At 43.5% G+C, this 27,200-nt stretch overlaps 1 protein-coding gene across 2 annotated transcripts; it reads left to right on the top strand.

The window, feature by feature from the left end:
• The first annotated feature begins 1,064 nt into the window (after positions 1-1,064).
• Positions 1,065-27,200, top strand: LOC125425694 (tumor necrosis factor receptor superfamily member 10B-like). 2 transcript variants are annotated; one of them, XM_048483213.1, is made up of 10 exons: positions 1,065-1,182; positions 13,399-13,480; positions 15,716-15,847; positions 16,148-16,256; positions 18,351-18,424; positions 20,211-20,327; positions 21,221-21,243; positions 23,412-23,651; positions 24,652-24,709; positions 26,110-27,200. In XM_048483213.1, the coding sequence occupies exons 1-10, from the start codon at positions 1,135-1,137 to the stop codon at positions 26,445-26,447; spliced, it is 1,221 nt and encodes a 406-aa protein (XP_048339170.1). In that variant the 5' UTR covers positions 1,065-1,134; the 3' UTR covers positions 26,448-27,200. The 2 variants fall into 2 exon arrangements, with proteins under 2 accessions (XP_048339170.1, XP_048339172.1); XM_048483215.1 differs by lacking the exon at positions 1,065-1,182 and adding an exon at positions 2,058-2,111.

The following is a 27,200-nucleotide window of genomic DNA, read 5'->3' as shown; positions in this document are numbered from 1 at the left end:
CTTCCGGTGTAGATTTTCTGTGTACCTTTTAACACAGGAATATTCCAGAAAGTGAAACTTCATGATCCCCCTCCCCCAATAATCCAAAATTGTGTGCCACGATCTATCATTATTCTTTCTTATTTCATTTTCTGGCATGTCTAAAAGACTCGGGGAAGAGTGGCCTTGGAAACAGGATGTGAGCCACAGAATCAAACAATGAAAGGTCCCACAAGATAGCGCTTTTGAATCTTGTTTTCCATCAGGGCTAACACGATACCTTCAACCCTCTTGATTTCAGCGGGTTTCAGAGGGGGTCATTTGAGAAAGGCCTGGCGTCACCATTTAAAAGGCAGCCTCATATTGTGAAAAGTGGAGAAGAGGCGGGTATTACAGAGCCGGAGCATTCGACTCCTCGTGTCGCAGGAAACCACAGCTACCTGCTCTGTGCCGGGAATTTCCTCGCTTGTTTATTTAAGACTTTCAGATTGCCACACTAATCTGAGTCCCCTAGCAAACTTGAACTACTCGGTTCGGATCCACTTTGGCACACTTCTAATCTCTATTATCACTCAAGTTAAAAGAAAAAAGGCTAGTAATGTTTTCCCCTATTTTGGTATGTGGTAGGTTAATTTTTGGGCTTAATGTGGCCCGTGGTCTGGTAAATCTTGTTCCTAACGTTTCGCCTGCACCTGTGGCTGGCATCTTCAGAGGTGTATCACAGAGGGAAGTCTGCAGCAGCCTCCCCTCTGTGATACCCCTCTGAAGATGCCAGCCACAGGTGCAGGTGAAACGTCGGGAACAAGAGCTACCAGACCACGGCCACACAGCCCAGAAAACCCACCACAACCAGTTGAATCCGGCTATGAAAGCCTTCGACAATACATTGAACGGCCTCTATGTTGTTTGGCAAAAATAAAAAAATCCAGCCAATTTGGGAGACAGTTGTCTAACTCTCACCTTGTCCTACACATGCGCGGTGCTTTTTACTGTACAGGAATTTCCCCAGAGGGAGCCGAGAGTTTATCTGGGCTGGGCAAAGCCTGGTCGCTCCCCCAGCCCCTCCTTCGCCGTCACGAGTTTCGTCCGGCTTTTCACTTTTTTGAGTTTCCGCTACTCAGTTCCTGGCGGTGCTGCTGCTCGCTGGGCCTGGCAATGGCGCCTGGGTTCTGGACGCTGGCTGTCCTGATGGTTCTGGCCAAGGTGAGTGGCGGGCGGCTGGGAAAGTGCCTGCTTTTTCGCGGTGGACCTTGCGGGAGCCTGCGGTTCGGGCCCCGGGAAAGAGCCAGAGTCCGGGGAATTCCGAGCTGATTCGAAAGCCATTCACTCTCAAGCCCTTCCCCCCCGCACCGGCGCCCACATTTCCTCTCTTTTTTAAGTCCCCCCCTCCCCCTAAGCAAAGTGGCACCGAAGTTGGAAAAAACTTTGTCGTAGAGTTGCCGCCGCCGCCGCCTCCCTTCGGATTTCTGCCTTCTACGGTACGGGGTTGGGGAAGTGGAAGCCTCAGGGTCTCCCTCTTTCTGTGAACCGCCCACCTTCCACATACCTTGACTCTTGTTGTTTTTAAGGGGCAGAAGGCAAAGCCACGGGCTATGAGCGTAGCTTGTCGGATTTTTCTGACTGTTCAGAGTGCCTTAGGACGGTACTACCTGGACAGGTTCGTTCGTTCGTTCATTTCAGCAAAGCCTTCTGAGGGTGCCTCCCTGCAAGTGGGAGCGATTGGTGACTCATACTGTGGCCCCTTTCACAGATGCAGAATAAAGCACTTTCAGTCCACTTTCAGAGTTGTTTGCAAGTGGATTTTGCTGTTCCGCACAGTAAAATCCTGCTGCAAAGTGCACTGAAAGTGGATTGAAAGTGCATTATTCTGCATGTGCGGAAGGGGCTGGTGTGTGTGTGTTCAGTGCTCTCAAGTCGCTTCCAACTCATGGCAACCATTGGCCTCCAAAACGTACCATCATTAACAGTTTTGCTCAGGTCTTGCGAAATGAAGGTTGTGACTTTCTTTATACAGTCCATTCTCCTCATGTGACTACACAGGCATTTTCTTTTGTGAGTCCCATAATTAGGCTTCCACACTTCTAGCAGTCTACATGTTCAAGGAGGGTGTTTTTAGAAAGGGATCAGTAACGGTCAGTAAAGGTGCTTTTCTAAAGGAATGTGATTGAGGCATATGTTGCTGTTTATTATATGTGTCATATTTTTCTCTACTGCCATGTGCCTTTGCAATCTGCTCTCTTTGTTGTTTATAGTATGTCATGTCATACGCCGTTTTGTTTGCATTGTTTCCTCATTTCTGAAATCCGGCCCTTTTGCATCGCCACTGGATGTTTTGTGCTGTTTGAATTGTTTTCTGTATTTTGTACTCTGTTTTGAGTCTCAGTGAGGATGGTGGGCTACAAATGAAGTAAACAAGTCAATCAGTCAATAAAAAACCTTGTTTTAAACCACACCCAACTTTCAGAGAAATGTTTATTTCCAGCCAAAATTAGGTGAGTGTGTTAAAATCTCTTTAGGGCTAAGCTACAAGAAAATCAATTCTACATCAACAATTTTGATCTCAGGCAAAAAAATTACATTGTTCAAAGTATTTTTGTTGATCTCACTTTTTAGCTGAGTGTTGAATAATTGAGAACCCTATATGTTTTTCCTTTCAATTGCAAGGCCTGGTTTGAATGCCTGATTTGCTTCTTGATATACTCTTTCTTACTGAAAGATGACAAAAGATTTCTGAATTAATCCACCATTTCCTGGACCTTCTTTGTTCTAGAATGCTCTGTTTGGGTCCTAGTGCCTTGGGGACATTGTTAGGGTAAGAGATTTTAACACACTCACCTAATTTTGGCTTCCCAATCAGAGTAGCCTTGATTTTTGGAAATGAGAGAAGCTTGTGCTTGGTACTGGAAAAATATTGAACATGTTCACTTAAAAGCTTCATTTCATGGTATATGTTCTTATCTGGAGATGAAGGAAAGAACCTCTGCAGGTGCTCATGAAAAGCAATTAATGGCAAACTGGTTAATAGCAATTTCATAGCAGATCTGTTAATATGGCTTATAAATAAAATCACATGCCCTCTACAACTCAGCATTTTTGTCTGCAGAATTACTTGTTCTAATTTGTTTTCATCTCACCTTTGTATCAAATTGTACATTGACTAGAGGGAATAAGGCCAGAGAATAAAACTAATCTTATTTTCTTCAGAATAGTCACATCCTTTAATGTTTCTCTGTGGCATAAAACTGAGACCTTCTGCAAATGTGTATTGTTGATGTGTATTTTTCTTTTATTTTGTTCAGTGCCTTTTACTTTTTAAAATGTCTACTGTACTTGTCTAAAGACCGTGGTAAAATAATGTGGGTCACGTTAGTTGAAATGTGTGCGCTCAGCCTGTTGATGAAATTTCTAGTTGAAAAGCAATTTGTCCTGTTTGCTTTTGCAGAGTCTAATTCTTGCTTCTTTGAGTTTGATGTTCTATATTATACTTATTTAGAAGTATAGAAGCTTTTCCAGGAGGCTGTATCAACCCTGAGTTGAAGTCAAAGATCATACCATTATCAGGGGAGCAAAAATGATCAGGAAGTTTGGTGTAGTGGCTTTTTATCTTACCAACCCCTCCTTCCCATTAAGACCAAAGTCTTATTATCCAAGATGGGCAGACAGCCCCATCCACAGGCTAGGCGCCCAGCCATGGCATTCCCAAAGGGGCTTCCTGACAGCATGGGGAAGGCAAAAAGCCTCCTTCCCTCCAAGAAATCCCAATGGGTTGCGCTGCACTGACGCCATCACAGAGGCTGGGAGGGAGCTGACTAATGTTGGCTCCTCCCCCGGCCTCACCCTCAGTTCACCCCCGCTATAGCAGAGGCGCAGGATACTGTAGCAGTGTCCTGGGCTGCATTCCACTGCTGGGGGGAGGGTGGCGGCGGCGGCTGCACTGCAGTAGTTTCGCCCCTCCACTGAAGAAAGTACCCCAGAGAGGGCAAATCTACTGGTGGCGGATTTGGCTCTACCCATCGGATGGGGCTGTAAGTCCTGTTGAACATAGCAGACTTATTGTTGAATAAACATCAGTAGAACTGATTCCATTAATATATTTAGCTCATTTACTTAAATATTAAACCATATGTGGCTACAAACACTTTACATAATACGTAATTGCCATAGGGCAGTAACTGTTCACATGTCTTAAGATTTTTACAATGATGAAGAGAGTGACTGCAAAGAAATTTCTCTTCCCTTTCAAAGGTAGGGACTTGGCATCATCCAGTTTGATGGGCAAGTTTCAGTCACTAGGCAAGAAAGTTCTTCTCTCTTCACAAGTTCCTTACCCTGGAGAAAAGTTTGAAGGCATATAATGCAGATCCCCCTGACTGGGCTAACTCTGTCTGAGAACCACATAAGAACCAGGTTAAACTGCTGAGTTCCCCTGGGAATTTAGAAACACAGCTTGTTTTGCATGGAAAAATCATTTCCTGGGTCATGGCCTTAATCATTAAAAGAGTTTTACAACACCTTTATCTGAACTACTTTTACTCGAAAGAAAATCATCTTGATTTTAATTAGGTTTAGTTTAAGTTGTGTGTGTGTGTGTGTGTGTGTGTGTGAGAGAGAGAGAGAGAGAGAGAGAGAGAGAGAAGTGCCGTCAGGTTGCTTCTGATTCATTACAATACTATGAATCGATGTCCTATCGTTAACAGCCTTGTTCAGGTCTTGCAAACTGAGGATTGTGGCTTCTTTTACAGAGCCAATCTATTTCCTGTTGAGTCTTCCTCTTTTCTTGCAGCCTTGAACTTTTTCCTAGTTTTATTGTCTTTTCCAGTGAGTCTTTGTCTTCTCATCATGTGAATGACAGCCTCAATTTAGTCATTTTGGCTTCTAGGACAAGTTCAGGCCTGATTTGAGCGCTCGCTCGCTTGCCCTCTCTCTCTCTCTCTCTCTGTGATTGCTGTCAAGTCACCGCTGATTTATGGCAATCCCCAAGGGTTTTCAAGGCAAGAGACATTCAGAGGTGGTTTGGCATAGCCTTACTTTGCAACCTTCCCCCTTATATTCTTTCAAGGCTCAGTCGCCTTATTTCTCAGTTCCAGTATCCCTTTTAGTTGTTGCTGGAACCAAGGAATAAGATGTCTTGAACAATTCCTGTTTCCTCATTTCCCATAGATGCTTTTGTCTTTTTGGTGCTCAGCTATAGTCCTGCTGTGACACTTTCTGCTTTAACTTTCATCAGTAGTCATTTCAAGTCCTCACTATTTTCTTCCAATTATGTGGTATTATCTGCATATCTCAAATTGTTAATGTTCCTTCCACCAGTTTTCATTCTGCCTTCATCTAAATCTAATCAATTTTTCCTTATGATATGTTCTGGGTATAGATTGAGGAGACGGGGAGATAGAAATAGATCTTTGTCTTAACACCTTTGCCTGTTGTCCGAAGTACAGGTTGTACATCAGAGCAATCAAAGCTGTTCCACACCCATTTCCTTTAAAGCCAGCCCTCGCTTTTCATGATCCACACAGTCAAAAGCTTTGCTGTGATCTGTGAAACAGAAGCTGATTTTATCCTGAAATTCTTTCATATGCTCCAGTAACCAATGTAAATTTGCAATATGATATCTTGTGCCTCTTCCTTTAAGCTAGGCCGTATCTGCACGGCCCGTTTACGACGGCCTGGGGGCGCCAAAAAAGGCGCCCCCAGGCCCTTCATTCAGATAGGCGCCAGCTGCTGCAACGCGAAGCGGCGGCGTTCGACGCCTCTTCCCTCCCCATGGGCGGCGGCCCTGAAAGGGTTGTTGTTGGAGGGATCGCCTTGCTGTGGCGCTGATCGCGAGAACGCGCCGCCGGGAAGATCAGCTTTCTCCCTAGCCCCCGCCAGGCCACTTGCTGTGTCATTCCTGCATTAGCCTGCGGGGCGTCGCAGCCCCGCCATTACACTGTCCCTCCGACGGTCGGAGGGCAGCGCGCATGAAATGCAACTGGGCTTCAACAAATCGGCGAAGGAAAGGTGGGCGAGGCGCTCCGTCGCGAACGGAGCCACCTTGCCTTCTGCCGGCCTCCCGATGCCTGTTCTGCTTGACTTGCCATTAGGCAGAGCTCCCATGCAGCGGAACTCCTGCGGCGCATAGGCAGAAACGGCCCTAGTTTTGGTTATATGGCTAAATCATATCTATAATCATTTTTTGCTTTTTATTACATTTTCTTATTCAAAATGCAATAATAATGTTAGTTTAAGAAATCGGGTTCAGCTTTAGGTAAGTCTGAGGGGTTGAAATCAAAGTTGTATTTTCCTCTGTTGCTGCTAAATCTCATTGATCTCAGCATTTTGAATAAAAATTATTGAAATAACTGAACATCTGAAATGTAATTTCTTCATCAGCCTCTGCCAATCCAAGAAAAAGAAAAGACCTACATCTAGGTAAAAAGCAATAACAAAATGCATTTTCTGGTAGTTTAAGTGCTGTGGAATAGAATTTGCATCGTAGTCACCTTTGCTCACTGTTTTGCTGGTAACTCAGTGGGTGCTGGCTGTGCTTTTAGCCCACTGTTGCTTTATAGTTCTGGTTCTCAAACTGAGTATGAGGAGAAGGGGGGGCTTCTTAAGCAGCCCGGACCATCTATTCTTTACTGCTGTGTGTGACTAAATAGAAATAGAACTTCTCACTGGAGGAACAGAGAAGCATGAAGGGTGTCTTTTTTTTTTGCGGACAAGTGTGACTAAACTGTACGGAGGCCATCACTATCAAGGCCTAGTGGTGCGGTGGTTGCAGCTTTCAGGCTAGATTCCAGGGGCTGGTGGGAGGGAGACTGCCCCTCACCCATGTTGCTCTAATATCATAAGTTTGTGTCAAAATCCTCACATATAAACTCCATAGATCCCCATGGTCTTATTCCATGCCAGTCCCTTTTGGCACCCATTGCTTGTGTATGAAATCTCAATACATGGATGGCAATATACGTACTGTGCAGAAGCCATGTTGACGTAAGTGCTATATGACCAGTTTCTTGACTTTCCACTTTAGTGCTAAAAGCTGGAAGTCTCTATGGATGCAGCTTTAAAATAACAGCTATCTTGAGGACTTGTGTCAGAGGAATTTTCATAGTAAAAGCCCAGTGTTTCCCAAAGTTTTTGAGCCTGTGGGCAGCTTTTGAATTTTGACAAAGTGTGTAGTAATGCACTGCTGACCCAGCAGCACCGTGGTATTAGAAACGCTATGGCACCAAGCGGACCCTCTGACTAGCTTCTGGTGGCATCTCGCGACTTCTACTCCTCAACTCCCGTATGAGTCACGGGTCATGAACTATCTGTGGCTCCAGTCACGGAAGCGTCCCAGGTGACAAAGGGACAAATGATCTGCCCCCCAGGTGAGGATTAGGCCCAGGCGGCTACGGCTCTTTCTCCTTGCCGTGGCAGCCAAAAGGTGAGATCATGCATCACATGATGATCTCCCGCTCTCCCGGACTCTCCGTCCCGCCCCTCTACACGCCCCCATTAGAATCATAATAAAAGGTGCCAGGAACCAGCGCCGCACGCGGGAGATTAAGCTGAGAACACGGACCTCCAGCGCTACCCAGCTGCGCTGGCGATCTCCACTAGATGTTATCTTCGCCTCGCGATACCGTTTCTTTGCGCTCTTGACCACGTGGACGTGCGACTACAAGCTGGTGCCGAAACCCGGGAATCCTCGAACCTCCACCCTGCTTTCCACGCATTAAGCCTGGGAAAGGGTCAGCTGATATCGAAGTCCGCTGGATCGAGCGCATCTGCAGGGACTCACCGCTTTCGGTATCAGCTCTGTCCTCTGGATCGCGCGAATCCAGAGACTCCTCCGCAGTACCAGGACACTCTCGGCCCGACGGAATACCGGGTGGAGTATGGGCAGCTTGCAAAAGCAGGGCTTATGACAAGCACGTGAACGAACTGGAAAGCGTTGGACTGAAATGCGCGCAGGGTCTCCATCTATAAAGCCAGAGGGGAGCTGCTAAACTGGATTGAGGAGATTGAAGCTCAGTGTCCATGGTACCCCGAGGAGGACATTGAATTTTTAAGGATCTGGAGAAAACATCGGCCATGCACTCTTCGCTGCAGGCAGCCTCGCGCGCCGATGTCACTGCTTACTGACGTGGAGAACAATGCTATGTGCGCCATCAGCCTGCAGGACCTGTGGCTCCCTTGCTATAGGTCAGCATGCCTCGCTTTCTCATCTTTCACCTTCGATTTCAGCCCCGGAATTTTCTCTATCCACTAAATTGGACGCCTGTCCTCCTTCTGCCCCCTCGCTCCGCCACTTCCTTCAAATTCTCCAAGCGGCTCGGCCTCCCCTTTGTCTCACGCCTTCATTTTCCGGGTTGAAGCCAGCGCACCTCCGTCAGCGCCTAACGTAGAATGGCGGCGGGTTTCAAAAGATTTCTCGCAGAGCGTGATTAATCCACGATCTGCTAAAAAAGGAAACTCCTGGACGGAAGACCCGATGCCTGATATCCTCGCGGTAATGCCCCGTCAACGCACTTCACTATGTGATAATGCAGGAGGATGGCATAGATTCGGGCGGGTTGTCGAAAGTACGATGCAGCCTTGAGCTATGGCAATATCCTCACCGAGCTCCGCAAAACCATGCGGGACGATGAGGGAATCACTAGCCCCTATCGTGAGAGAGGCATGCTGGAGGCAATCGCGAGGAATCACCTAATGGTTCCGGACGACTGGAAGACCACCTTCCGTGATGCTCCTGGAGCCCTGCACAATTTGGCAGTGATCTTGGGAGAAAGCTGGGATTCCGCGCAGCAATGCTTTAGCAGGGCAGCCGCCTCAAGGCGGCGCTTCTTCTACACCGCCGCACAGCTTTACGGGCTTCGATGCCTTCAGTAACCCTAACAATCAGATTGTCCTGCCGGTGGCCACCCTTACGGTGCGCCTCTGGAATGCTCTCTTACAAAGGCGTTTTTGAAAGTCCCCAATACCACGGACAGCCAACCCAAAGTTTTTTTCTAGCACTCGGCAGAAGCCTCTTTCCAAGAGCCCTAAGTGCTGAGTTTGTGAACAGGCTCCAGGAGGCCCTCAAGAGGCAGGTTGACAACGAGGAGGCCCAGGGCGAACTCGCTTTAAGCACCTTTTGCCAAGGAGAAACGCCTCGCTGGAGTGCCGCAGTTTAGCGATCACAGGGCCTAGGAAAGGAACTCCCGCAGCTGGCCGACATGCTCAAAAGCTTGCTACAGGATCGCCGGGTCTTTTCGCCCATCAAAGCCAGCCTTCTAGCCGCCGCCAGCTCTCCGCTGCCATGAGACAGCCCCCGAGATTTTAGTGTCTCTTAAATTTAGAAACCGCAAGCGGGGGACATTTCAGCGGAGGAATTGTAGGTCTGCCACGGTGGCGGGGCCTAGCAACCCTGACCGGAGGAGGGTCTCTCCCCAGAGTGGCGAAGACCCCCCAGGAAAGCTCTAAGACTGGCGCGCTCCCAATGCCCGCTGGGAGGGCTCCACGCCTCGGGCATCTCCCTCAGCTCCGGAAACCAAGATCCGCACTCCCACTCAAACCCTTCCCGGAGCTCCCCAGCATGAGATCTTCGCTGCCCCAGCTCAGTATAGTGATCCCATCCCCACGGAGACCATTGGGCTGGTCTTGCGCAGCTTCTTGCTCCCTCACGTCTATACTTCCCTGCTCTTAAGCTAACTCCCTTCTACTTCCAAAGTCACCATGCCTCCACCAGGTGCCCCAGGAATGGGCACGCATTTCTCAAAATCTCTGCAGAGTCCACAGTCACTGAATTGCAAACAGAAAAAAAAATGCTGTGACGGAAGAAGGACTGCCGTTTTGAATCCCTTTCCCTCAGAATGCCCCAAGTAGCCAATCTACAGTGGACAATGAGGCATGGAAAGGGGAAGATGCTACGCAGACAATGGCTCTTAAGCTTCTCAAAAGTCCTTCGGGTGAAGGATGAAGCCCCCTTGGCCCTCTCCAGCTGTAAAGAGTTCAAACCAGATCTCATAGCCTCTGAGCCTGTGCAAAGCCCTAAGCTCAAAGCTCCAGCTGCAGCAAAATCGTCAGTACCTCAGTAGAGAGCAAGATCTCCAAACCATCAGAGTTGTGAAAAAACTCCTCCTCAAGTTACTTTATATGTGCTGCCTGTATGCCCATATGTATGTTCTGTATGTCTTGCCCCCTTTCAAAGAGACCCCTAAAGTTTTCCCCTCATAAAGAGGGATTTTTCCCATTGCTTCTAAGCTATGCTCTTGTGCTTCAATTAAAGCTTTTCTCCTTCTGATTATGTGTGCTAATGCCTTGAGAAGGAAACCTTCTCGCCCCATTACAGCATCCGCCTTAAACGGGACACAGCTGCGTCGCGTGCTCCCTAGGATACCGATGGGACCTTGCCTGAGCCGCCTCCATCTTGTAGTTTAAACGGCTTCAAAACTCTTCTTCAAACCTCTCCTCGAGAACCTTTTCCTTCGGCTCCATCTATGACAGCCTTCGGGCGATTCCTCTGCCTTGTGTCTCTTAACGTACTTTTGAATGCTGTACTGGCGATGGTTGTCAAGCATGGAATGGGCCAACTAAGCTCTCTAAGGAAAAGCTCTTGGCCGAAACAAACGAAAAGAAAGGGGAGAGAGAGTAGTCCCCCCCCTCTATCGTAATCTCCAATCAAGGTCTCATCCAGCCAGACCATAATCCAGAAGTATCAGTTCTCTATCAATCATTCAAAAAAAAATTGCTCCCCCCCCCCCACTCCAGGGCTCAGGTCCTCTATTGTCATCTACTAACCCAGCCAGCGCTGCTAAACTCCCCTGGGGGAAAAGCGTGCTTGTTTTTTCTCTTCCATACAGGAGTCCAGCTCGCCATGCCAGGCCAGCTTCCATCCCGGAGATGGAGCGGGCCTCCCTGGAGGATCCAACTCCAGCAGCAGCCTCTTCTGTTGAGAGGGCCCGGATTGCCCCCCCAGCCTGGGGCTTCGAGATGGGAAGGGATCTCTCTGGAGCCAGCACACCCATTCTTCCATCACGGAGGATCGCAGGCCCTCACTGGGGCCAATACCCGAGGGGGAACGTGCAGCCTGGGCCGAGCTATGGCTCAGAGTTTGATATCACTGTGTGTCGCTGCCCCTCATCCACAGTAAAGCATTCTCTCTCCCTCTCTGCCGCCCCCTGGCTGAAACTTGGAATTGCAGCCAGGAACATTCCTGATAGATTAACCTCCTTGGAACTCTCTGCTGTTTTCAGCCGCTTTGAATATTGTTGGAACACGCCTTCTCCGTTAACTTCTTGCTTTCGTGAGGAACCACTGAACCTGCAGGAAAAGCTAAAGACTACTCAGTAAGCTCTCCCTACGCTCTTGAGAAATCAATGGACTCTACCGCCATCGCGCTGTAGCTCTGGAAGGCAAACAGCAAGAGCCATGACATTGATTAGACAATTATTGCAACCCACGGGTTGCCTTCCTTCCGCATACATCATCCAGCCTATGTATCGTTTAGCCATGTTTTATTTCCTCTTACTGTAGAACCAACTATTACTTTGAAGTTATTGCATGCCTTTTAAATTTTAGAAGTTGCATGGTATTTGTTGTTGCTGCATTTCCGCCTGTGTCTGCCGGAACTCTCTTCGCTACCGCTTCACTCATCGTTCTGCCTCAGGCTTCACCCCCCGAAGCCCAAGCACATACTTTTGTGCCCTTCCCATCGACCCCCTGTTAAGCCGGATGACGCTGCGGCTCTAACCAAGGCGGAGTGTGTTTCCCTCGCCGAATCTTCCCTTTGTGGGAGTCCCCCCGGACTTGTTTCCTGTAACATCAAGACTATTGGCCGGCTGGCCTGTGCCCTTTGCGAAGTCCATCAACTCCACCTCCATTGCTCTGGATGCCCTGGCCTCCTCGAAGAGGCAGCAGGAACTTTCGTCAAAGCTGACTTTAGATTATCGTGCCGCCATTGATTGTTTGTTGTTATTGCATCACTGCAGGGTTGTATGGAGAATGTACATAATAATGTGCTTGCTTTAATCTCTCTGATAATCCTCCCAGCTGATTCATGTATGAAAGGGCGTGAGTTGCAAGAAATTGTATCCAATCTGAAATGCGATGGCGTATTGCCCTATTGGTGATCCTCAGCCACTCTGGAGCTCGGCTGCCGGGAGGATGGTTGGAGTGCTATCGTACAGCTCTGCATTGGTTTGATTTCAGCGTAATGCTCCTCGATAGTCGGATCTTGACTCTCATTCAATTATTAGTGTATCTAATATTGCCCTTGTAATGGCGTGTGTAAGAAGCCCCTCGAAGATTTCCCTTACCCCGCAATCCAAGTTCTAATGTTACACCAAGCAGCTCGGTCAGCTTGACCAGACGGGCAATGGAGGGAGAGTATGCGTCCCTTTAAATCACCTCTAGCATTCGGGTCACCCTTCTAAAATGTAAAAAAGGAGGAGATGTAGTAATGCACTGGCTGACCCAGCAGCACTGTGAAGGTAGAACGCTATGGCAACTAACGGACCCTACGGGCCTTCTGAGTCGCGACTGCACTTCTTAATTCCTCAACCCCGTATGAGCCACGGGATTCATGAACTATCTGGCTCAGTCACCGGGCGTCCCCAGTACAAAGGGACAAATGATCTGCCCCAGGTGAGGATTAGGCCCAGACGCTTACGCTCTTCTCCGCACGTAGCAGCCAGGTGAGATCATGCATCACATGATGATCTCCCGCTCTCCCGGACTCTCCCGTCCCGCCCCTCTACACGCCCCCATTAGAATCATAATAAAAGGTGCCAGGAACCAGCACGCGGGAGATTCGCTAGGAACACGGACCTCCGCGCTCCCGCTGCTGGCGATCTCCACCAGATGTTATCTTCTCGTCTCGTTCTTGCGCTGACCACGTGGGTCGACTACAAGCGTGGTAGGCACAGTCCAAAAATGACTGCCAGTGAAGGTATAGCCAGGCACAAAAAATGGCAGCCTCAGCTTACTTCTGGTCACATAGTGAAGATCCTTGTGGTGTGGTGGCAGCTGCTGCCAAAGCAACGTTTTTAAAAGTCTGCCCAGCCTATCAAATGGCCAGTGACCCATTAGAAGCAGTGGCAGCATTAGGAAAGGTGGCAGCAGGCACCATGTTGCTGATGGGTACCATGTTGGGGGTCTCCTGGCCTGGCCTTTCTGCTTATCATGATGCTCTGAGCTTGTCAACAGTTTTGTATTGTAAGTTTAATATATGGGGGAAATGACTTCACACCTGATTTGTTCTGTATTCAAACAAGGATGGAAGAATTTTTAAAAAGTATTTTAAGAAATCTTTTAAAATCAATCTGTGAATATCTCAAAATATCCATGTTAGGCTTATAAAGTAATCTGAAACCAAGACGGTGCAACAATCTCATACTAAGATTTGATAATACATTGATTATGGGGGTTGCATTCAATTAAAATCCACCTCTCCATCTCTATTTTTAGGTGGAATCTCCACCACTCCAGTCCAGTTGTGATAATGGAGAATATTACTATTCTGGGATTTGTTGCAAAAAGTGTCCTGCTGGTAAGTAGTCAGACTGCAATTTTATATTCAGCAAAGAATCAAAACAAAAGCATTAAGTGCAAAAGAATGAATGATAATGCCTGGCTTTTAAAAAGTAACATCCTTTTTCTTAGTGCTTATCTAAGTACATTAATCCTGTAACATATGCCAGTATTGTGGCCCCCACTCCTTGCAGAGTTGCTCAGGAAGGCTCTCACAATTCTGTCATTCCACGAACTACATAAAACAGAACTGTTCAGATGAATGGCTCAAGAGGGTTCTTTAATCAGGGGAATGGGCTGGGGTCTGTACTATTGCATACACTATATATTATTGTGCTCCCTTCATTATTATCTAGTTATGTAATAGTTTTAATGTATTACGTCTAATACGTACGCTTTGCTTAAGATTCCTGTAATCCTAGTACTGTGACATTGCTTATTAGGTGTGTCATCCTGTTGATTCACAGTATGTAATCCATCTTGAGTCTCAGTGAGAAATGTGGACTATAAATAATGTACAACAACAAATGTTAGGTTCTCTTTATCACACATTTGAGTTCTAGAAATAGGGTTTGCTTCTTAGAATCAGAGCTGCTCAGAAAAGGGGCAGTGGGAGCCATTCACCCACACCCCAAAGCGAGAAACCCACTTGCCAGTAATGCATTCCCTTTCCTCTCTCCCCTGCATAAAATACAGGAAACTTATATTAGTTAAAATGTAATACTTTATATTTCATTTTTTCACCGTTAGTATTTATAAATATGTAGTGTTATTAAGCAACAGGTTACAGTTCATGGCTGTTAACTGAAGCAGTGCAATGATGCCCTCATACTTCTTCAGAGAGTATCTCCCAGTATACGCCTGTACCTGTGTACCATTTGCATTCCTCAGACAGTTTTTGATGGCTTTCTCCTCATGGTCAAGGGCATTCTGGAATAACCTGCTGAGGGGTGGGAGGAGCACCTGCCCTTGTTGGACTCAGTGTGCAAGATTATTCTGTTTCAGAGAGCATTTGGAGGAGGGTGAACTATTTTGACCTTGTATAACTTGGTGCACTCGCTTTAAACTATGTGTAGCGTTTTTTATTTGTTTGACACATGAATATCCGTGTCCTGCAACTTTTGCTGTTTTGCACAAATGGTATGGTATGTTTAATTTATATACCGCCCTCCCCTGAAAGGCTCAGGGTGGTGCACAACAGGATAATAACGATATCAGCTATCAAAACATCATACTACAAACATCAAAAACATAATATAAATAAACAAGGATCAGAAAACATAGCATCATAACATAAGTCAGATAATAAATAATTGTTCAAGTAAACCAAAACTAGCTTCTAAGAATCCCAGAACTTCATCTTCCAGCTCACCCCATTTCTTCACACACACACTGCTTCTTTTGGTCCAGGATGTTAACCCTCAGATCATATGTTTTTGTTGCTCAAAGGGATCTCGCAGGTTTTTAAGTAGATTGAGGCTCTCTTCACATTCAGCAGAATGCTTACTCATGTTTTATGATTTGACCAAATGCTTGTTGTAACCTTTGATCTGTTTAGATCGATTCATATCAAGATGTCTGTCTCTTGACAGGCTGTTGGTGAATGCATTGGTAAAACAGCATAATCTGTCCCAGAAGTTTCAAAGAAAGATTAGATTATTGCTTTTAACTCCACAAACATCCATATCTGACTCACCTCCATCACAGTCTTTTCCCAAGTGGATGGTCAGTGCTGATAGCATTGTTATACTGAGTTTGATTGAAACAGGACACTAATTTTGGGGAGTGGAAAAAAGGAGAACAGTTTGAGATATTGCAGCTGAACACGTCTCCATTGCCTCTTTTTGAATGATATAATATTTTTAGATTGTAGGTCTGTGAAGAGTGACTCTATATTTTTAATTACCCTGGGACAGTAGTTACAATTCCTTCTGAATATATATGACAGTGATCGGTGAGCTTTTAATTGGCTAGCTTGACTGACTTTTTTCAGATTTAAATGCAGGATTGTTAATTGGTTAACAGCTCAGTCATATGCAAAGTTACTTATCAAGTGTCACTGAGTTCTGTAGAACTTGCTTTCCAGCAAGTGTGTGTGAAATAGCAGCTAACCTGTGTACAGTGGTTAGTGATGCATATATGGGTGGGCAGTTCTTGCAGAATATACTCATCATATGGCAATTAAAGTAAGTCTCAATTTTTTTGAATAAAATCTGAACTAGAAACCTAAATGTTTGGTTTCATCATTTAATAGGTACCCATGTTGATGAACACTGCAGTGCGGCACATACTTTGGGGCACTGTGTAGCCTGCACAGCAGGAGAAGATTATACTGCTTATGAAAATGGTCTTGATAAGTGCCTGCTTTGTGCTCAATGCAAATCTGGTACAGTATGGATTTGAAACTTATCTTTACAAGTATTGCTTGCTGTTATTAGGTTTGAAAGCTTAGTGGTGCTCTCTGGATAGATTGAGCTCTGCTTTTCTGAATGTTTCAACATCCATTACCCAGGCATCTCTGGTGTGTGCATGCGTGTGAGCGTGCGTTTGTTTATTCACTGCAGCTCTTGCAGAGAGAAAGACCTAGTATTTTGAGTGTATTGCCTTGCATAAACTAATGCTTGACAAGAAAAATAAAAAATTACTATTGATGAGATTTGGACACCTTACCGTTTGACTTTTTCAGGCACAACAATGGTGAAAGATTGCACTGTAAAGAGCAATACTGAGTGTCGGTGTAATGATGGATATTACTGCCCCCCATACTGTGAGGAATGTCTTAGATGCAAGACAAAGTATGTATAGTAATGGATTTATGTGATTATGTTTTATTAAGTTTATGTGGTTTCCTTTTATAAAAGACTTGGTTGCCTGGTATAATATACCGCAATTACTCTCGTTCAAGGATACACTTCACTTCAGAGTGGATTGATTTTAAATCAAGATAATTTTACATCAACATTGTAAAATGTGATTTAGTTCATCAAGAAAAAAGTTAATTTAAAACAAAGTTTGCTATTGATATACAGTGCACTTAACAAAGCAAAACTGTTGCTCATTGAAGCACACATTCTTGCATCGTTAGAGACAGCTAAGAAACATGAACCTCTCAGAAGTAGTTGCTAGTTACCAAAAGAGAAATTTAATGTAATGAGAGGAAAAGAAAATATCCTTGCTTGTAGATACTAAGCGTTTGCAACTTCAGAACTGAGAAAATAGGAGCTCACAAGATCCGCTGAAGTGATGCAGTGGATGATTTCCTGTCCATCCATCTCCAGAATAGGTCTGGTGTGCATCGATCCTCCTTCCTTTGTTTTATCCTCAGCAGCCCTGTGAAATAGACTGAGCAAGAGTGGCTAGCCCAGAGAACTTCAGGTCTCCCAGTCCTAGTCCATCTTGCAGAGCCAGAGGCTGATTGCCAGTTCTTCCAGTGGAGTCAAGGACATGCAAATCCAGCAGCAAACCCATGCATAGTAATATAGCATATAACCTCTTACGCCATGTTTCTAATGCTTGACTTCAAAAACATTTTCCTCTGGTTCAAAAATTTCATAGAAAAACAGCCATTCACTTGGCATGCTTATAAATGTACATAACAAGTGTTATGTTCTCTGCCACATAAGTCATTTTAAGAGTTTACTTGTAGGCTTAAGAAGTTTCTAATTAGATATTATTTTAACCAGCATAGTCTGCAAAGGACAACATTTATTTTACAAAATTCAAAATACACTTTAAAAAAATGGTTACTGATTTTTTTCCACCCTGTTTCATATATAGATGAGGCTTGGACCTGTCATTACCATTATGACAAAGCATGAGTGTCAGCAGTCAGTAATGGAAGACCTTTTCACTCATTGTTCCAGATGCTGTTTATGAAACTTTTCCATACAAGCCACACTGCAATAAATCAAAATTATGGAAGTATCCAAATACGTTGTGATCAGAGACAAAATTAAAATTTGGGATAACTCAAAATTGATTAATTTCACCCTTTGGATTTTGATGTCTGAATTTTACCCCAGAAATTAAAATTCAGCTATGAGAACTGAAATATGATTGGTCATCTACTGGTATAAAATGCTTCTACTGTCATATTCATGGTATGAATTTGTGAGTATTATTATACCTTTAGTAGACCAACTTCAGTGGTTCAGTGATTTTTACCTCTAAAACGTTTCATGATGGAAGAACCACCTTTCCTTGTATTAATGCATGAACCAGTTTAGGTTCTCATGGGAGGGGTTGAATGTTGCCCTTTCGCACTTCCATGTTTGGTCCACTTTCAGAAGGGTCCTGCAGTTATTTCAGTTGCTGCCCTCTTCCTTTGGAATTGCTTACCAGAGAAAGCTCAGCAGACCGTGGTTAGATTCTGCGAAACAATATGGAAAAGATACCTCTTAGCTTATAATGTCAGAAAGGTATCCAGCAACCTTTGTTGCTACTGATGATAGTGTACCTGCAGTTCTAGCTAGTGGCCCATAGGAGAAGCTTTACATTATTGCGAGGTTTGTCCTTGATTTTTGCAGTGCTAGAGGGTAGACGGTCCTCGTGCTGCCTTTTCTAATCATTAATGAAATTTTTTAAAAATTGTTGTCACTTATATGGTGGTACTGCTGGCTGTGGTATAGGTGGTCTTTTGTTTTAGTCAAACGCTGATTCCGACTGCCAAATGTTCAATCATGTGGAAATTATTGATCATCAAAGCACAACAGAAAATGTTGAGAATTGTACAGGCAACATTGTTTCAGCATTAGTTGTCACACAATTACTGGTGATATCTAGGAGTTAGTTCCATCTGTGTATAAGTACATGTTTAGATCATATTTTGTCAGAGGACTCAAATGCCATTTCACTGACTAGGATGTCTTTTTTCTTGATCCACCATATAGATGTCCAGAAGGGCAGGTAGTTGTGCAAAACTGCAATGCCACTGTTGACATGGAGTGTGGCCTCCCTACTACAGGTACAGTGAATGTACAAAATGTTTTCTAGCTCTGTTGTGTCTCTGTAGCCTTCACAGGGTGGGGGGCACTGGAGATCATGATAAGGGTTGCAGTGAGCATATTAAAAAAGTTGCCCAAAAGATTTTGTGCAATGGGTCTACATCTGAATCTTCTTGTCCATTCTTGTAGCTTTTACATAGTCATATTCATGTAAGCTTTAAAACTTTTCTAAATTGCAAAATTAATGCTAACAGAGAGAGTTTAACACATGGGGGCAGATAAGCATATAGAAACCTGAAATATGCTTTGGTGACATTGTGCAGTTACAGATGTGTAATTCCAATTAAGTTCTGCAGTATCTGTCTAGCTATAGCATGAAGCTACTGCTGTCCGTGGTTCAATCAGAATTGCTCTACAAAAGGGCACATTGCATCTGTGTATAGATGCAGTTTGGATTAATGATACTCTGTGCGTTTCTAGACTGAACCCTGGTTTATTTATTAAACTGGCAGAATTCTGTGTTTCACAGTGGGATAGAAAGAGATAGAAAGAGAGGGCATATGCCCTTCTACTGCTACCACCATGCTATTGCTGTTCTAATTTCTGCTGAATGTCAGAGTGGTTAGGAATGTCAAAGTGGTTAGGAATGTCTGTGGTTAGGAAGGAAGCTTCTGTCCAAACTTAATTTAAGAAATAAATATCCCAAACCCTAATCCACTGTAATAAATTATTTTGCATTCAGTATAGCTGCACATCTTCTGGTTCAAAAATTTACATGATTGCCTGTGCAAACAAAAATGCATTACAACTTGACAGGTAAGTCATTTTTCTCCACTTAGGGCAGACTCCAATCACCTTACAGTATGAGAAAACAATAACAGGCTATTGAAGTAACCCAGAGGCAGTTTCCTTTTTCGTTTTCTTGAGCCAGAGGGGGAGAAAGGATGAGCAGGTAGTAAAAGCTCTGCCCCGATGACAGCTCTCTTTCTTCAGGCACTAGAGATGTTGTCACAATGCCACATCAGGCAAGGTTAATCTCCTTGGGATGGGGGAGTAGTTTGAAAAGAATTCTAAAATAATATTTTACTCTGTATTCTATATATCTTTCTTTCAGACCTTCCAAACTTGATTGAATTCTTAGTGTTGTTGAGAGATCTTGTAAGAATTCATGAGAAACAACCTTCGGGGTGTTTCAAAAGGAGAAATTTTATCTCGTACTCAACAAAGCTGAAAAAAGCAGTACCTTGTCAGGGATGCCTTCTAGTCTTTTTGGCATTCTGGCATAGTAAGGGTATGGATCATACCAGAAGCAGGTAATTTATGGCTTAGTTGCCTTACCTGGTCTTGGTGAAACTTTGAATATAAACACATGCAAGCCAAAGTTGACATGGAACTGCTGGCACCAGAAATTGGAATAATCAGTGTCATACTAAGAAACCCGCAAAACCTATGGAGGCATCTGAACAAAACCGTTCACATTTTCTCTCTATCAATACATTGTCAGGGGCAATGGTAGTGTAGGTCTGTATGCGCACATGTTTTTGTCTTGCTGTGAGCCAAAGCAAAATCCAGAACTGGAAACACTGAGAGTTCATTATCCTGCCTGTCTTCTACCCCATGGGAAACATCTTCCTTTTCCTGTTTGTGACTCTCTTCCTACTTCTAATTCTTCTTACTAACAGTTGCAGTTGTATTATCAAAAGTGACCCATTTTTTTCCCTCCAGTATTTTGATACATTCACTTGGTTCACTTGAAAAGTTGCTGTGAGCAATATATTCATGTGCTTATTTCTTTCTGCCTTTTAGGAACTTCACACCTTGATGGCCTGCAAATATTGTACATTTTCCTGTCTCTGTTAATCAGTGTTGTGATCTGTAGTTTAATACTTTACAAGAAATGCTGTGTTCCTCGCAGGAAGGAAGGTAATTTCCTAAGGTTTAAAATAAAAATTTCAAAGAAAAAAATCCATAGTTAAATGAGCTGAAGCAAAAATAAATTTATTAAATAGTTATTATTAAATATATATAATTTTAATATATGAGATCTGTTCTTTAAATATGGTTATTGTAGGTCAGCATCTAAAATGTATCATAAAAGATAATTCCATGGCTATGATTGGTTGCAGTTCTTTGACATACAAGTTTTTAAGTAATTTCAGGATCTCGGTACAGTCCATTCAGATGGTGAATCTAATGGTATTCATGCATAATATTTGAAGTGTGCCTATCATAGAATTTGCCAACATGAAAGCAAAGAGGTCTTTGTGACCACTTTTCATAAAATAGTCTTTGATTAAAGTAATGTGGACATTTCTTGTTAGTTATTTAAGGGGACTATGTCACCAGAATTCATCTTCTTTTTTTTCAGGCCCCCATTGACTTAGTTTCTGAATGATAAACTGAAAGGGGAATGTCAGTTTGTGATTTCTGTTGAATTGAACAAACAGAGACCAAATGACTCTTTTGGGGTGGAAAGTAGAACTTTCAGAGAGGATATGGAGTTGGAGGGTTGTGGGGTGGCTCTGGTTCTTCTAGAGCTGAGCACTGCTTCCAACTGGAGATATGAATTTTCAGGTACACCTGTGAATTGCATAGTGTCTGGATAGATGTGAGCTTGGGGTGTTAGCGTTTCTCTTCTCCAGTTTAGGTGTCTATTAAAGTGTCTTTTCCAAGTTCAGTATCTAAGTTATTCTCATAAATGATTGCATCTAAGCACAAAGTAAAACTTATACACTGTTTTAAAGAATTATAAAGTGCTATATATTGTGCTCTGATGGAAAGATGCATGAACAATTCTATCCTTTTTTTCCTTCTAGAAAAAGGTGTTGAGAATCATTTGGTAAGTTTCCATGAATCTTACTCCTTTTTACAAGCCAACATAAGTGATATTCTTAGCATTGTGTTTTCTTTGGAAGAAGAAAGGCAGAGTGAGAAGATTTCAAGCAGTTTGCTCCTCTCACCGTCCTTCCTTGTTAGTTCTCATTAGGGAATGAGAGAGCAAGCAGTAGTCCTCCCCAGCACATTGACTTGTACCTGATCTGTATCCCCTCCAGAGATCCAGAAATGTTTCTTGCAAAATGAACCCTGACCATATTTAGGTACTGGTCAATTAAATGTGAGTGATAGTAGTAACACAAGCAATTCGGCTGAAAGCTCCAAGGTACAGTATTGTAATTACAAACTACATGTGGTTTATTTTAAAGGAAAACAGGGTTCTTATTGTCTTTAAAAAAACAAAACAATTCTGCCCCATATCTGTTTGAGCCTTGAGTTCAATAGGGAAAACGGTTTACAAACAAGATGATGATAGAAGGCTCTTCTTTCAACAGCTCCAAAGTGTTGCTCTTGGTCCAGGTGCACCCCCAAACTCTGTATCTGATTATCTAATAGCAGCCAGTATTCACAACACCACCAAATTTCCAGAACAGCAGCTTTCACAAGCAACATTGCTTCTATTTTGTCTGCATTTAGAACCTTTCATCCTCATGTGACCTTGGTGTTTAGGCCTTGCTTCTAGAGGCTTCATAGAAGACATGTATAGCTGCTGTCATGAATATATTGATGATGTCCAACTTCAAACTATGGATGACCATATGAATACTATATAGTGTAGGGAAGAGAATAGAGGCCCCAAAAAAACCTTACATTTCAGATCTCAGACAGTTTTTGCAGCTTTACTGATGGAAGTATTTCATGAATGTTGTCAGAAACAACCAAAAATATTGAACAGTTGTAACTGCAACTCCTTTTCCAAATGCTCTAGTAATATTTGATGGGCTTTGGTGCCAAATGCTGCAGATCAAGCAAAAGTAGCAGAGTGGCGTTGAACTATCAGCAAATAGACATCTACCAACACAATTAAGGCTTTATTAGCTCTCCCACCCCACGCCCCAAAAAACAGGGCTAAGTGTGTTGTGACTGATTAAACTGAGGAAAGATACAGAAATGTTTTGCATTGCATGGGGTGATGAGAGAGACATTTCCTCCAAAGCAGCATTTCTCAAACCAGTCTGCATGGGTGCTCCAGTTAATCCACAGAATGGGCAGGAATGGAAAGCATTTATAGCTCTTCTGGGAAGAGACTAGAAGCCCAGCTGTGGCCTGGTGAGAATGCTGCGTTGTAGGGGGTCGATCATTGTTCTGTCTTGCCCTCCCCCATCTGAGTGGTCTAAAAAAGTTCATGGTAGGTCTGTCTGGTGCTTAGTGGATTTTGCTAATGCAGCATTGCTTCAAGTTCCGTGACCTTGGGCAGAAAAGAAAACTGTTACTCAAGTGGCTGATTTTGCTGGTTCTGGGGGTGGGGGTGGAGGCAGACTGTATCTTGGGCAGCACTGTGCAGAGGTGTGACTGCTTATTGAACAGATGACTGAGGTATTCCATGGCTACATTGCTTCCTCACAACTGTGTTTGGTAAGGATAATATTCTTCTCCTGAAGGCCATTGTTCTTCACTTGGACGTTTCAGTCAAAATGTATCACTGTACATTCCTCACACTTTGGAGGAATCTACTACAACAGCAGTTTGGCAGAAATACACGAAAAGGCAGACGCTCATACAGCCAGAACGGGCAGGCAGTGGAGAACATCTTGCCTTTGCCATATTACCCATCACGAGGTGTATTTAGGGATCTGTGAAATTCTTAAAATCAGAAACTGGGATCCTCCCGTAGATGAAGCTTGAGAACTGTAGGTCATGTGCTTGCAGCTGGGTAAGCCTCAAACATCACTTAACTGGTAGGAGGAGGAAAAAGTTCAGCTTTTCCCCTGTTAACAGACAGTGCAGAAAGAGGGGGCAGGTTCATGCTGAGTTCCTGTGGGGCAGCTGGGGATAAGCTTGCTCTACATCGTGGCCACTACTGAAAAGAATACCTGAGTAAATAGAGGTTGATGTGTGTCAGTTTAAAAAATGCAAACTTGCTTATGTTTAACCTGCATTTGCAATTGAACGTTTATAAAAGTTTACTTGAAAATGAGCAACCATTGAATAACCATAATTCTTTATTTTCAGAGTTCCGATAGCACTGATGACTTGTTGCCAAGCCGGAAAAACTCAAACACAAATCCACTCCTTACTGAGAGCCAGGAAGTACAACCATCTCTTTCTGATCCTGTTTCTGTATCAAGTTGTTCTGGCCTGCCTGAGAGCTTCAGCGTACCTTTGAGCAGTACAGAGGACACATCTAGCTCTGGAACTGCTCCTCTGCTACGTTTGACAGACAAGCCTGTCACTCACAACACACAGTCAAATGTAAGAAATAGTATGGAAGCTGTTAGCCTGGAAGGGGCAGCATTACTGACTGTGTGTGGGGAAATGGTGGGAGACACAGAAACTGGAGGGACAACATGTCTCTTGTAAAATGGACCAGGAAAGATGTCTTAATTTTAAAAATCTGGTATGATCCCTTGATTTCATTCTCCTTTCCATCTCAACACCACAACACTCCTCTTTGGGATACACCACAGGCTCTTATCTGGCAGCCTTCTTTCTGTCTTGAATTGACATCTATCCAACTTATTCACTCAACATAAATCAGTTTTGTATATATATTTATACAAGTGAGGACCTTCAAGGACTTTCAGGGGCATCTCATTTTCTCATCTCTGGCCACCAATCTGCCTTCCTACTCCTACTCTTCCACCACCTCCTGTGCAACTGATGTGCCTCATGTGTCTGCTGTCAAACAGCTGCTCTTCCGGTTTGTGGGATTTAATCCTCCATCTCCATTTTTTAACCAGTGCTGATATTCTTCTGCAAACCTAGCAAAAGTGTCCTCCATGGTTTTTTTTTAATGTCCTTAACCTGTGCACGGCCCTGATCTGTGGATTTAAGTAACTTCAGATAAGGCAATTCTCACTTTTAGATATAGCTACATCATCAGTATTCTTGACTGAAGCTCTGTAGAAAGTCATCGTACTTCTCATGATGATTCAGTGGCCAAGAATGCAGTTAAGTAGAATTAAGGTATAATGTCAGGAAAGCTTAAACACCAAAAGGCAAGAAAATGCAGTATAGAGCAGGGTTTGTTTGTAGGGGGCTGTTTGTCATGTGGGTATACAATCGATGCTTTACAAATTAAAACAAGTAGTGGTACACATTTTCCATATAAATCTGATGTACAAAATTGAAGTGAGTCTGATGAGGTTCAAATGGTTGAAGTGAGTCTGGTGAGGTTCACTGATCAATGCAAAATGTATATATGATACGTTGCTGGAATAAATAGAAAATTAAGGCATATATTTTCTCTCAGTTAAAGGTACTGCCATCTATCACTGAATGTTCTGCAGCAGTTAAGCCTTCTCATGATGGTGAGTTCAGTTTCTTTCAAGTCTGTCAGATTAGCAGATAGTATTGGATAAATAATTTTGTTTGATTTGGTTACCCAATAATAAAGGTAGAGGATAAACTTCTCTGCGCACTTTCTTCCTCCCCTCATCTGGAGTCGAAGCCCAGGTGGTGCTAGCCGATAAAGTGCGGGCCCGGAGTGACGCATAACACACGAGGCGCTTGCATTCCGGTGCAGAGGCATTCTGGGGGAGTTGCAGGGGCGCAGGGTGCATGCGTGCCCCAGGTGCAGTTCCCCCTTGCTCCAGCCCTGGTCAAACCCTAAACAATAATTTAATCTGCTTGGATACTGATCTAAAACATTTTGTTTCATTAGCTTATTGTATTCATAAATTGGGGGAGGGAAACCATACTGTATCTTCAAGGAACAAGAGAACCCTAATTTGAAAATAGTTTATTCTAAAGAGCTGATCCTATGAAGAGTTTTATTCTTCTAAAAACAAGTAAAAGGGCCAATACTGTCATTGGCTGAATTGCTTAGAGAGGCAGAGCAGGCAGAAGCAGATCTGAGATGGCAACGGCTCAAGAGTAATGGGTAGAGCAAGGATAGAAACCGACAGCCCCATCCAGGTGGGGGCTGAATCTGCAAGTGACATGAGACTACGCTGACAGATTTGCCCCAGCAGAGGGGAAAATCTGCCAGCAGGTGGCTATCATAGCCCTCCCCAGTGGTGGGACATGGTGCAAGATGCTGTGCTGACGTCCCTGCACCCCTGCTGCCAAAGTGGGACAGTCCAGGGGCTTGACTGGGGAGGAGCCAATATTAGTTGACTTTCTCCTGGCCATTGGCCCTGTTGCGCCAGTGGTCGGGGCTTTAAATTTATACCACCAGAAAGGTGGTGTAAGTCTGTTATGCCCAATGGGGGTTTCCTAGCTTTGGGGAGACTTTTTTTGCAATTTAAGCCACCCCAAACTGCCAGGAAGCCTCCTTGGAGGTGTCATGGCCACAGCACAGTGGCTGGGCGCCGAGCCCATTGGACGGGGATGCAAGTCTTCCCATTGGGTTGGGATCATCCAGAGATGTGCAGAGATGATTCATGAAGCAGCAGTTTGTAAGGAGAAGGAAAACTGTGAGAGAGAAAGTGGAAGAAGCAGTGGAGGAATTACCCCATATTTTTGAAAGCACCTTCAGTGTGTGCCTCTAGTAATTGCAATAATGCATTTAGTTTTGACAAAAAACTACATGTTAGATTTAATGTATTTTCATAATATTGAAGACAAGTTAATATTGGAATGTCTGAATGTACTGTCTTGGGTAAGAAAAATGCTAAAGATTACTTCAAGTGGTAATATGACTAAAATAGCAGATGCTGATAAGTACAGCGTATGATTAAAACTCACTAACTTAAAATTTACATTTTAGAGCTGAGCGAAATCTGTGGAGAGCTACCAAGTAAGATGCGGGTTCCTGACTGGATGACGCTTATGAGGAATACTGGTTTATCAGATAATGATAGAGACATAATAAAGTATGATTATCCTTTTGATACCCGAGAACAAATGCATCGTATGTTAACAAAATTATGTGAAAGGTTTGGAACAGAGGATGCTTTATGTAAATTATTAAATGGACTGCAGCAAATGAATCTTACCCATATTTATGAAAATTTACTGAATGAATTATTGAGCAAGAATATAAGAATTGTAGAGGATGAAGGCAAATGTATCTATTTGGTTAAAAATGCAGAACAAAATGTGTAAACTACAATTTGTACAGTTAAATGTCATTTTATCCAAATGTGACTTATCACATTTCAATGTATCAGGGTTTGAATTTTTGCATCAAGAAGGGGATTCAAAGTAACATGGGAAACCAATTCATTTGTTAGAGGTTGGTGTGATATACACATGCTATGTGTACCTTGGCAATATTTGTTTTACTTGAACATCTGGGAAATTACTGTACTTGAAAGACACAGGAATGAGTTTTAAAATTTTTGCCATCCAAATTTTTGCCATCCATAAAATTTTTGCCATTGAGAGGTTTAAAAATGAATGTATACAGCCATATGATGTTGGGTTTTTTTACATTGTCAAGTTGGTAGATGTTCAGAATGAAGGACGAAGTATACTTTGAGAAAAAATGTGCTTTTTCTATTAGAATAATGTCCTTTATAGAATGTATCAACAAATTCTTAGGGTAAAATTTCAATGAAATAACTTGATTTTTTACATGAATTATTGAACACATTTGTATGCAACTTCTAGGATGCTGAAATATTTTTTCATCTGGAACATTAACTCTGTATATAGGATCCTGCATGAATCGCCAGTTTTATGTTCCTCTGGTGAAATGAATGATGGGAAACAATAGAAACAGAGCAGCACTGCTGGCCCTGTGGTGGCACAAGAGGAAGCTAGATGGGCCGTTTGTTTTATTTTGCTGTAACTAATGCCTTTTTTGTTCATTTATGTTTTGTATCTATTTTATAATAAAGGCATTTCACTTCTTAA

Source organism: Sphaerodactylus townsendi, linkage group LG02 (assembly GCF_021028975.2).
Source record: "Sphaerodactylus townsendi isolate TG3544 linkage group LG02, MPM_Stown_v2.3, whole genome shotgun sequence".
Taxonomy (NCBI): Eukaryota; Metazoa; Chordata; class Lepidosauria; order Squamata; family Sphaerodactylidae; genus Sphaerodactylus; species Sphaerodactylus townsendi.
The sequence above is the reverse complement of the archived record's forward strand: the minus strand, read 5'-3'. Positions and strand labels throughout refer to the sequence as shown.

Coding starts and splice junctions, on each gene's coding strand:
- LOC125425694 (XM_048483213.1), top strand. CDS start 1,135: ATGGCGCCTGGGTTCTGGACGCTGGCTGTCCTGATGGTTCTGGCCAAG. Junction 16,257..18,350: donor TGTCTTAGATGCAAGACAAA/GTATGTATAGTA, acceptor TCCACCATATAG/ATGTCCAGAAGGGCAGGTAG. Junction 23,652..24,651: donor CTCACAACACACAGTCAAAT/GTAAGAAATAGT, acceptor ATTTTCTCTCAG/TTAAAGGTACTGCCATCTAT.